This window comes from Pipra filicauda, unplaced genomic scaffold, assembly GCF_003945595.2.
Source record: "Pipra filicauda isolate LSUMZ 115617 unplaced genomic scaffold, ASM394559v2 scaffold302_size1215360_pilon, whole genome shotgun sequence".
Taxonomy (NCBI): Eukaryota; Metazoa; Chordata; class Aves; order Passeriformes; family Pipridae; genus Pipra; species Pipra filicauda.
The window spans coordinates 802,942-815,448 of NW_024104424.1; the positions used below are offsets into that span (position 1 = coordinate 802,942).

General features: G+C 37.0%; 1 protein-coding gene across 3 annotated transcripts in view; it reads left to right on the top strand.

Annotated features, from left to right (window-relative positions):
* EPHA3 (EPH receptor A3) overlaps positions 1–12,507 on the top strand; it is a 209,935-nt gene that overhangs the window by 153,254 nt on the left and 44,174 nt on the right. For 2 of the 3 annotated variants that reach the window (XM_027722724.2, XM_039383301.1), the window contains exons 6-7: positions 4,588–4,712; positions 11,102–11,264. In XM_027722724.2, the coding sequence (XP_027578525.1) occupies positions 4,588–4,712; positions 11,102–11,264 (288 nt within the window). The remainder of the gene's footprint in view (positions 1–4,587; positions 4,713–11,101; positions 11,265–12,507) is intronic. The other variant, XM_027722731.2, reaches the window with a different exon arrangement.

The window sequence follows — 12,507 nt, forward strand, 5'->3', positions numbered from 1 at the left end:
GAGGAAAACAAATGATCTGTTGGGCTCAGTTTCGCTGGGAAATCAATTTGAGCAGAGTTTTATTGTCGTCCCTGCTCGGTCCTTCGTGTTATTTGCTTGCACCTTTAAGAACCATGACTGAGAAGGTTTTGACACTTGCGAGTGTGAGCTCCCTGGATCATTGTGTTTGTTACCTTTTCATCATCCACATTCCCAGTTGTCACAAATGCTACCTAACAACACTGAGCACTCAAAGTACATTTCCCCTTGTAACTCTGGGGAGTTTTGAATGCTCATATTAACTGCTTGAAGCAGTTGGACTGTAGCACCAGATAAATACTTGTATGAAAACACCTCTATATGCTTTGCACGTGACTACTGAGACCAAATCTCTTCATGTATGGCCACACAAGCCTAAATTTAATTATAAAAAAACACAGCTCTTATTCAAGTGAAGAAGTTAAGAGTACTAATATATTAATCAAAATAAAAATGTAAATACATAGCGGCAAATGAGACATGGGATTAATTTAAAAAATCACTGACACAGCATTTATTCATCTTCTTAGTCTAAAAAAGTACTCTCCTTAAGTTTTACCTTTAAATGCCTTTTTCCTAAGTGATAAACTAACTTTTATATTGCTATTGATACTTTAATATAATTTTTAAAACTCAGTTAATCCTAAAAAGCTTGATAATGTATTATTGTTTGCTAACCCATAGTGCAAACTTTTTTTTGTTGGTGGGAGATGCAAACATTTAAAATATTTGTTCTCACATTCTATTCTTGCACAGTCTAATTGTCTGTTAATTTAAAATAGAAAAATCATGGAACTTCAGTGAAAAAATGACTATTCTAATTATTAAGTACTTCTGTTCCTTTTTGTAGCCTGATTTTGAATTCAGTTTCATCCTGTTGTAGTTATTTAAATCTTTTCAGGAAACAGGAAGCTTCTGGTTCTCTCTTTCTTGTAGAGAAGACTAAAGAGTATGTGCATTGCTGCACATTGTGATGCCTTTGCTGTTTCATGGTTTATAATGTTAACTTTATGTTTTTTCTCTTTGCTGGATTTTCAGACTCTTCCAATTAAATAATAAAATATAATATTGTATTTACAATATTGGTACAATACTGGTGTTACAAAATGTAAATTAAGGCTGACTTCTGCTTGGACACTACTTAGAACACAGTTTAAGTTTTACATTGTATTCTGGGGATGCATACAAAAAGAAATTAATCTAAAGGTCAAAATCTCAAGTTATTCCTCCCAACTGTACTGGTTTAAAAGTTAACCAGCAGGGAAAATGAACTCAACTCAAAAGAGAGATTATAAATCAGAATAACAATTTAATAAAATAATACAATAAGTACGATTATACAGACAAACAATTGGTCTTAACCCACAAAACCCAAATGTATAACCCAGCACTCTGGGGCATGAACAACGTGGTGTTCCTTGGGCCCCCTCTGAGTCCAAAGTAAAGGGAGAGGGGAAAAAAAACCTGCTGGTGGGAGAGCTGTTGCAGTCTGGTCAAAAGTGGTAATTGCAGTCCAGTTGAGGGTGGTGGTCTCAGTCTGGTTGAGAGCAGTGAGCTGCAGTCTTCCTTTGGATCCCATGAGTGGTAAAAAGGTTCCAAAACTCCAAGTTATATATTCTCCAGTTCAGGCAGGAATGCTCAGTCCTTCCCTCAGAGCGGGGAAATTCCATAAAAGGGTGTGAGGACAGGAACATCTTCCTATCTCGCAGGCCTCTTAACGCCTAGTTTATAGCCTGAGGAGTCAGGCTGCTCTTGGCAGAGGGTGTAAATGCTCTATTGATAACAGTTTCTGGGAAATGGCATGGAAGGCTATAGAATACACAGTTTTGGGTTATACCCATCCAGTGATGAATTGGTCCCAGCTGTTCTAACTAGGACACCAACTGCACCTCAGCCTTGGGCTGGGACCATAAAGCAGGTTACCTTAAGTCTTACTGTATCTTAAATCCATTGATTTAAACTCCAAGTCATCGTTTGAAATCCATTGGAACTTGGAAATCATCTGAACAAGATATTTTCTTCAGTTGATTTCAAGACTTCCAACACTTTTCAAAGCCACCTATCTAACAGGTATAGCAGAAAAAAAAAACATTGCATTAAGATTTAAAATTTTGACACTCCAGCTTCTCACAGACCAGCAAAGAAAGGTTATACCAGGTTCTGTACTGGTAATTTTTTTCATTTAATCTTATTTTGGTGTGGGATTAAAGGTGTCGGAAACGTTGTGTTCCTGTGATTATTCATCTCCCCTCCATTTGCCCATGTATCTCTTCCAGGCACTCTGTACAATTTTTAAGCAGCTTTGGGAGCCCTGGGGATTAGAAAAGGTATATGAATGTTTTATAATGTTATTGATAACTGTGCAGCAGATGCTTTTCTAATAGACTGCTGTGAGATAAGTTACTGGTAGCATCTGCAGAGATGTGTGCAAAGGAGCTCAAAATAATTAATACTGTGTTAGAAGAAAGCTTTTTTTAAAGCATATCTGTATTAGAGCATGTAAGATTGTTTCAGCCTTCCATGAGAATCTGTTACAGCACAAATTACCCGGATTTATTGGGGGAAAAGCCATTTCTGTTAATCACAGATTAATTATTCATAAAATCAGTATTAATGTTACCTTAATGGGAAGTGTTACCAGCTGGGGTACTGAGCTTGGAGATCTATTCACATATTAAAAAAAAGATTAATAGCTTGACTTAAAAAAAGACATAAAAATGACTTATGAGAGTATAAAAACAGCAAGTATGAGTATACAAGTTATAGAGCTGGTTACAGTAGAGAAGTTCAGCCTTCTAAGCACTTTGTGTTTTGGCTCTAGCACTGGTTTGTGCTAAAGTGGAATTCAAGTGGAATTACTGAAGGATGTTAATTGCAAACAAGTCCTGTATCCTTTCCCCTAATGCTTTTCAGCTCTTCACCAACATATATCTGAGTAAAATAGAGTCTTTCCCATTCTTGAAATAAATAAACCTCATTAAAAAAAAATCCAGCAACAGATTTTAGTAATTTAACTTCAGGATAAATTCTTCCTACTGGGGAAAAAAACCCTAAAAAACCCAAAAAAAGAACTTTTTAATATTTTCAAAAAGCTATTGTGAAACATCTAAATTATGAAAATGCTGCTCAGAGCATGTGTTCAACCCAAAATGAACTCAATTAAAGGAGGATGTCAACATTCAGATTATGACTCAGGACTTAAAGGTATATTTTCATGGAAGTTTAGCAAAATCACAAGCAGAATGAATTTTCTAAAATTTATTTTATTTAAAACTTGTTGGGGGTTTTGGGGTTTTTTTTAGTTTGGTTTGGTTTGGTTTGGTTTTTTATTTGTTTGGGTTTGGTTTTTTGGTTGTTTTTTTCCTGGCTATTGAAAGTTCTCTTGCAGAAATAAAAATCCAAACAGAAAGAGCACTGCCTAAAGAATGAAAATATGTAATGCCTGTAAAGTACAGCTAGTTTTATGTGAACGGTAAAAACTTTATAGGATTCAGCTGATATTAAATTGTTTAGATCAGCTCTAGAGCTTTTTTATTAGGATGGCAAAATGTTGAACTTATAAACACATTTTCTTTACGTGTTAAGATAAAAGACCATTTATTAGTAAAGATTTTTTTTTAATGACAATTACAACCTTCAGTGTGTGATCTGTAAGATAAAATCTGATGAATTTTGGCTAAAGCCATGGGAGAGAAGCATTTGGAGTGGGAAGCCAACCCAAAAGAAATAGGAAAAAAATAATTTTAAAAAATTGCATGGCTCTCAGTGAGTCCACGAAACCTAGGCCTGGTCTTGGAACAAGGCACAGAGCTGGGTGGTCTAAAACTGAACTGATGTTCAAGAATCTTAGGTAATTATGATTGTGTGTGTATGTCTCATTGATATTATTTCCAAGTTATGGGTGAGTCTGTGGCATGCAATCAGTTGTAATGCCTAACTCTGATCAATGCATATAAAAAATTAGGTTCTTTTGTAGTTTAATTTTGTGTTTCTTTCATTCAAATTTCAGTTTCAAAGAAATGTGGTGAAGGAGAAGTGTACACGGGAGCAGTTCTTCTGTGGAAAGCTCATCAAGTAATGTTACAAATGTTATTCTGCAGTAAGCTGATGGTTATTACTGACCATGGCTACCAGCTCCTTGTGCATAATGCATCCCAGCGCTGGTTTACACTTGCACATGAAAATGTTATCAGAGTTCTGCAGTCTGGTAACGGTAATACTTCAGAATTACAAAGAATAGGTAGTACTGCTATTTTGTTCTCTGTTTTAGTGTATGGAATATATTTCATTGCTTACCCTGTAGTAGCAGATCAGAACTATCTGCAGTGTTGCCTTCAGTGCTTCGGTCTAACAGAGAATCTCCGTTCATTATCCACGAGGCCAGTCTGCTCCCAGACGTGTACCAGGAGTAATCCAGCTGCTGGATGTTGATACGAGTCCAGACTTGTATCCAAACTTTGCTCAGGAGTCTGTTAAATGGAAACCATGCTCTTTGCCAAGAATTGGAACTGAGATAAACTCAATTTGCTTTTCTCTCTCCTCTCCTCCTCCCCCCCTTCCCCTCTGCAGCTCCGTCCCCCATCACAGTCATAAGGAAAGACAGAACATCCAGGAACAGCGTGTCTCTCTCTTGGCAAGAACCTGAACATCCAAATGGGATCATCTTGGACTATGAGGTCAAATACTATGAAAAGGTGGGAAGAAAGATCAAAGGGGAGGCTTTTGTCTTGAAGATACTTACTGAAATTATTGCATCTTGTCTGTGTTAAGGACTCAGAAACACCCCCATTGTCTCACTGTCCTCCTCAAACTCATTAAGTGTTGAAACTGTTCAATTTTTGGTAATGAGAACATTGAAATTGTTGTGTTGTCTACCAAATTCATCCCCAAGCACATCAGAACAAACAAAGGAAATAACACACTCAGTTCCTTTGTTTTCTTTCTTTCTTGAGTACATTTTGCTTCCTCAGTTCTATTGTGCTGTAAGTGTTCACACTGATCTATCAGCACCCCTGTGCTGGTGCTTCCCTGTGGCACAAACAACTTTTGTTGTTTGGAAAATGATGGCTTGTCTTTTGGGCTGGTTTTCACCATGAAAGTCCACACTCTTCATTAATAACTGAATTCTTCACAAATTGTAAGTAAGTAAATAAAATGAAAGAATCTGCCATTAAATAGGTTCTGTTTTTTACTGACATTTTCTTGTATAAATCGACAGAAGTTTATTTGTGCATCCTGTATAGATCTGTATTTAGGAAAACATATCTTCATAATAGAATGTTTCTTTTAGTAAATCTTACTGGTAGAATTGGAAAACCATATATTGTCGTGAAGAGTGGAATTAGCCATTTTTTGGTAGATCAGAGAGACCTTTTGACAGAAACATATTGCTACTGAAGTTAACAAACTGAAAAAAATGTCAGAATTAGTGGTTTAATTGAGCATTTCCTAATGCTCTTCATATCTAGTAATCAGGCTTATATTTGATAAGTACAAGAGAAGATGTAGGGCTGATACCCTCTTAGAAAATGGTGATAAAAATACTCCATGACTATTCAGTTAATCTACAGAAAGTTTTCTCTCAGAGCTTACTAGGGGGGCAATGTGGCATTAATAGTCCACACTTGATCTTGAAGAATGATGATCAGAAGGTCGTATGCTGAAAAATTTCACCCAAATTTATGGAATATGATTTTGGGAGGAGTTTTTTCTGGTGAGCACTTCAACCTTCAAAGACCTTGGTAAAAATCTAAACATACACAGTGTTAGAGATAAAAGGAGAAAAAGAAAACTTCCTAAATATTTCAGCTCAGTCTTATCTCAGAGAGCAGCACCCTGTGGACTTTTACTTATATTTTTCAGTTTCAATGGGGGTAGGATCAAGTCCAGATCCAGGGCTTGAGAAATCAAGGAGAATCAGCTCGTACTTCTTCCCCAGCTTTATATGCTCAGCATGGTGCCATATAGTGTGGGATATCCCTGTGTTCAGTTAGAATCAGCTGTCCTGTCTGTGTCCCTTCCCAAATTCCTGTGCACCCCAAGCCTCCTCCCTGGTAGGGTGGTGTAACAAGCAGAAAAGGCCTTGACACTGTGTAAGCACTGCTCAGCAAGAACAAAAACATCTTTATATTATCAAACCTGTCTGTTTCCAGTGCAAATCCAAAAACTACCTACTAACTTCTCTGAAGAAAATTAATTCTACCCCAGCCAAAAACAGCACAGGTGATTTCTTGTGGCCTAGTTGCTCCAAAGGGAGAGATTTTTTCCCCCACTGTGTGAATTCAGTTTATTTTAATTAAATCACCAATAAGTTTTATTTGTGTGTTTGTTGATTTTGGATGTTTTGATCATTATTCTGCACTGAAATTGGGGGTTTCTGTTCAAGAAAATTGTCCCCTTCCAGCGCTGTTGTGTGCACAGACAGAGCATGAAGCTATTCCCACCGGCTGTGTCCACTCTTATGGAACAACTGCTTGTCATAAGACAGCTTTATAAGACAACCAACCAGTCTTAGGAAGCTGATCTTGCACATGTGTTTCTTCCCTTTGAAGTCTGTAATCAGGAGTTCATATGCACCAGACAGTTTTCTTAAACCAGAGAGAGCCAACTGCTTGACAAAAGGAGCCAGACCATTTAGAGCAAATAGGCTTTTAAAAAACCAACCTTCTGGCACCAGTGTTTTTTAATGTGTGTTCTGCAGTCTGCTGGGGAGTCAGAAGCCTATTTCTCAGGGTTTATGAGGAAAAAAAGGCAAATCTATTGTCAGGAGACTTTAATCTATTGTTCTTTTAAGCTTTGCAAATTATAATAGGTATAAAACTAATGCTCTGTTAAATTTACTTGAGGCCAGAGAAGCCTGTGCTGGACTGTTACTATTCATTCCTTCCCCAAACACCTTTGGAAGATGATGCTTTTTAATCTGAAATCTCTAAGCATGCCTTCTTCACTCTTTTTTTTTGAAAAGAGATCTTGCTTTATAAACCAGTCCAGTCTATTTGCTTTTCTGCTTCAGAAATAATCTTGGTTGTGCTCATCAGAAACTGCACTGCTGTAAAGTCACTTCTGATTGCTGGTAGATGATTGATGTGGACCAATTTTTTCCATCCTGCTTGTTTTTAGTTGACATACCTTTTGTAATCTCTTAGAAATTAAATGATAGAGCATTTAATAGAGTAATACAGGTCAGCCCAATTCTGTCATACACCTTGTTTGTGAAATTATTTTGCTATTCTGTTCTTAAATTTCAAAGAATATGTGATATTTATGGACAACTGCATGTTACTGGTATTTAAGATGTTAGAATAAATTTGGAATAAGAGTAGAATGTCATGTATCTAAATTATGATGCTGTGTAGTTTTTCTAATGCATTATTCACATAAAATATGTGGAAAATATTTATTTTCTGCAGGGAGAACTAAATAAACCATTCAGTGGGTTTTTTCATCAATGACTGCACTTGTGTAGCTGAGAGAGTAGAGCTTTATATGTTTGTAGGGAGATTAGAAACTACAGTTTTGGAAAACTATTTTAACTTTTAGGAATGAATCAAAGTGGTTTGGGGTGGAAGGGTCCTTAAAGACCACCTAGTTCCAAGTCCCTGCTCTAGGCAGGGCCACTTTCCACTAGACCATGTTACCTAAAGCCTCATCCAACCTGGCCTTAAACACTTCACAGAATTATGAGCTGAGAGTGGCAGTTTTTTGGACTCAGTGTTTGAAATAGAATTGTGTTTTTTGTAAATCTTCAGAGGCCAATTATAAAGCCCCAGTCACTATTTATTCAAAACATTTAAAAGAAATAAAATCTTCTTTCAGGGAGATACAGTATGGAACGTCTAGGCATTTGTTTTAGGGTAAGAGATAACATTTTATTAGAAGTTAATGGTGCTAAATGACACCCCAGTTTAGTCCATCCATACAATGCTGTGCTGAATTCTAAGTGTCTGGGTTATTAAAGCGCACAAATAACAAAGCCATGGTTTTTTTCTTACACAAGCCATATACTTTGTTCCTTCCTTGTCCTTGTTCACATAATTATGTTCTCTTGAAGGAGTATCTTGTCATGCAAAGATACAGAAAAAAGCCATCTCCTAAATACCACTCATAAACTATTAATTGTTTCAATTAAATATACTCCTTACAATTATACCAACTAAATCCCACACACTTTATTAAGGTGAAGTCTTCTGCAAGCAGTGAGTGATATTTAGTTGCAGTCTCTCATAGCTAAAAGAGATTTGCTTTTGCCATCATAGAAATTATGTGCTCAGTAGACTGGTTAAAACCAACACATAACTGTGCACTTTGTGCTCTTTCTGAGGCTGATTAAATAAATTATATGCAAATGCACTTTGTTGCTTTTAGAGTAGGTAGGCCATGTATGCTCCATGAGATTGGTAGGAAATGTTATATCAATGAAGATTTCACATCTGGCAATAAGGGAAGCAGTATCAGGACTGTGGATCCCTCCCAAAGATGTGTAGTCAGGTACTGGCCTCTTAAGTACATGAAGCTGATGGAACAAAATGTTATATAATATAAGCACTTCCTGTGCTTATCTGAAAAAAGGACATACCAATCACTAGTATTGCCACTATAAATTTAAAATGTCTTCAAAATATGTCTTTTATAAAACATTATAAAATGTCATTTGCAAATGAGACACCAACAGTAGTGGGGTTTGCTTCCCAGTAAAGATTGTGTCTGGTAAACTATGCAGAAACATTCAGGAAGAATATGCTTTGTGCATCCAAGTTCAAATTTATCATCAGAGTGTTTGATTGAAGTTCTGCCTTGCAAAGCCTGACTCTCCTTTTTGTGTATCCCCTCTGCTTATGGCAGCTGTAGTGCTGTATCTCTGAAGTTTTACTTTATCCCCAAGAAAGATAAACTCGGGCTTTTATGTGGTGTTTCACTGATTTGATTACGAGTAACATAAAAAATGACTTACAAAATATGTGTGTAAAAAGCTTCCCATAAACTGAGATACCATGACATCCTCCATACCATTGTTTTAAAAGTTTATTTTCCAAGTTCCATTGAGGATTATTAACAGACAGGGCCATGACTATATTTTCCCTTGCACATTTGTATCTGCACCAGAAAGAAATGTTTGCATTTCAGAAAAGCGGCCTGACGCAAGATCAAAATGAATGTCCAGTCATAGCATACACAAAAGATTTTGTGTTTTAAAGACAAGATTATTATGTCTTTGAAATTAAAATAGTGGCCTACATTCAACTGAATGATGAGATAAGGGAAGCCTGCAAATTATAATACTAGGCCTTTGTTAGTTCAAAAAATAACTAATTTTACTCAAGCCTGTTAGTTCTTTAGAATGTCTTCCTGTAAATTTTCTCCCCTGAATTTATAACAGAAAACTTTTTAGAGAAGTACTGGGAAACTCTGAGGAGGTCTAATGCTGATTTCCTTTTTATTTTTAGTGTGCAAAGAAAATGGCCATGATAAACACTTTTACAGTCATTCTTTGAAGACTAGGTCTATCTCACCCTATCTGAGGTTTTGATTCTGGGTGTTAGTTTTTAGGCACAAGCTTAGCTGCTTGTTTGGTTTCTTTTTTTTGTTTTCCTTTTTTCCTTTCACTGTGATTTCTCATGTGCATAATGTTGAATATTACATGGAGATTCTGGCGATCTCCTTAACAATGGTGTAAATGTTTCTGTTTCTCTGTATCAAAGATTGCCAAGAACAGAGTACTGAGGCTTCTTTAGCACCAAAGTGAACAGTTTCTGACGTCCGCCTACTAACTTAGAATATCCCAACTTTATTACTGTAGACAGCACTGCAGAGTAAACACACTAAAACAACTCCAGTCACTTGAACTTTACACATGAAGGTGAAATGGCTTTGGCAAGGAGTGTGTAGAGTATTTTCCGGCCTCTGTACTTGTGTACGGGCACTCCAGTGTTGTCAAAGTTAAAATATCAGACCCTCACAAGTCAATGCAATGCCACAAAAAAAACCAGTGGGAATTAGGTGAGATTCTTTGCATCCGACAGGCCTTAACTCAGTTTCTGTTTTCAAACAGGCAAAACTCAATGGGTTCAGTGTTTTGCAGAGTGTTCAAAGCAAAAGGACAGTATCTGAAATCCCCACCACCTCCAGAATAAAAAAGCTCATGGTGGGGAACCTAAACAATTGAGATTCTCACAGCTTCCCACATGTGTGGCTGCTGTCCAAGATTTTTTTTGAGACAGTTCCAGCTGCCGTATTGAGGAAGCCAAAAATATTCTTTTGGTACAGGATGGCTTTAGTAAAATAAGCAATACCTCAGGCTCCAAATGCATGCTTAAATTTTAAGATTATGTGCTTACAGTGGGGCTGAGGCACACTTTTATGAGAATTAGCTTTTTACACAGTGTGAAGTGTATCCAAATGTACTAAATTACAAGATAGTCCTCTTCTTACTTTATATAAAAAGTCATTATGTCAGAAAATAGGTAACATTTAGGCAAAGTGTGGTTGTGAGTGTGGTCCAGGAGAGAGTTCAGGGAGTTTTTGCCCAAATGAGGATGAACATGTCAATCTTATAGCTTTTATAGCATAATAGAAAACCAGTTAAATTCACCTTTTCACTGAGCTGAGGACCCTGAGTGGAGTTTCTCTTCTGACTGTTATGAAGGTAACCACTTGTCTTGTAAAATGCAAGGCAGTAAAAACTGTATCCTGCAAACATCTCTGCAGGGCCCTAAAATGTCCAAGTTGACCTGTTACAACTTCCAGTTCAGTGCATTAGGCAAATCTGACTTACATTTTTTAAATAACGTTCCTAATAATTTTCTTGTTGTATTACAGACTATTACAAAATTATGCAAAGCCATTTAATAAAATGTCATATTCTCAGTGTGTCTAGTATTCAATATATAGCATAAGGCCATAGAAAATCTAATGATTTAGACTTCTTGCTAAGAGGTGATTGAAAATGAATGCTTGTACAAGCATTTGTCAGGCTATAAACATTCAAAAATATCCAGTTCTCCCCAGGTACTAATTTAGTGTCTACCACCTCTTGTTTCTGTTTTTTAGGGTGTGGTTTTAATATGATAATTTCTCTTTTCAAAAGCAGGAACAAGAGACAAGCTATACCATTCTGAGAGCCAAAGGCACCAATGTTACCATCAGCGGCCTCAAACCTGATACCACCTATGTCTTCCAAATCCGAGCCCGAACTGCAGCTGGATATGGGACAAACAGCCGCAAGTTTGAATTTGAAACCAGTCCAGATTGTATGTATTTGTTCAAATGGTCCATACTGACATCCTGCCAGGTTTATGAGTGATTTGAATGGCTACTTTCACTCCTTTTCTAGTTTAGGAAATATGTCTCATAACTATTTAGGATATGTCTTTCTTGGTACTATTACTGTATAAGTTTATATTTTATCATTAAACCTGAAACATGCTATAAAGAGTAAACCATAACTATCACAGGTGGTATTTTCTTCCATTTCCTACCCTAATTCTACCTCATGCCAGAATCGATACCTTGCTAGACCATGGCTCTTGTTGAGAGAGGAACTTCGAGAGAAAAACAGGTTCACAGCGTCACACTGTTCCAAATTTGTGGCCTGAACCCTAGGGACTATAGACCTCTGCTCCTGGAGAATTGATATTATATGGGTCCTTTGCTCCTGGGTAATTCTCGTGTTACTGCAGATTGCTGATGCCTCTGTGTAGCCTTGAGACGAAACATGTGCACAGGCTGGGAAGGATGGTCACTCAGTTGAGTTACTGGTCAGGAAGTTGAGCTGTTTGGGTCCCTTCTCTCTGTCACTGCATTTCTGGGTGGTCCTGGGTAGTTATTTAACAGCCTGGCACTCCTTTTTCTTTTCTCTAATACGTAGATAATAATATTACTTAACTGATGACCTTATAGGTGTTCTTTACAAGTTTGGTTATTGTATCAGAAAGGCTCTTAATAGAGTTCATAGTCTTAAATGTTGCTTTCTCATCACTGATACAGTTCATCAGACCTTCTCTTTGCTAGAAGTTGGAAGTGGCTTAATGCATCAAAAATCAGCCTTTGCTGAGGTGCCCATTTACTGATACAGACTGATGATGAATAATCAAAGACTTTTTGCTTTGTGGAAGGTCAGTCTTTCACTAAAGGCTCATGTCTGCTGCTCAGATTTATAACACAACTGAGGACTATAATTCTGATACATTCTCATAAGGCTTATTCATGTACTCATGATAAGGCTTGAGAACTCATGGTCTAAGGAGTGTTCTGCTAAAAGCAACACATTCTACCAAGAAGAGTAGCATCAAGTCAAATGGTCTTTCGCTTGGCTTACATGTGGTTTTTGAGATAGGTTATGTATCTCATTCCCATTTCTTCCACCTCAGCTCTTATTCTGAAAAGCAAACAAGCTTCATGTTTAAAAAGCAGTTACAAATTGCTGTTGTGATGACTAGAAACTTTGGCATTCTAGTTGAAAGTAGAACGCAAGATAGGACAAACGATTACAGC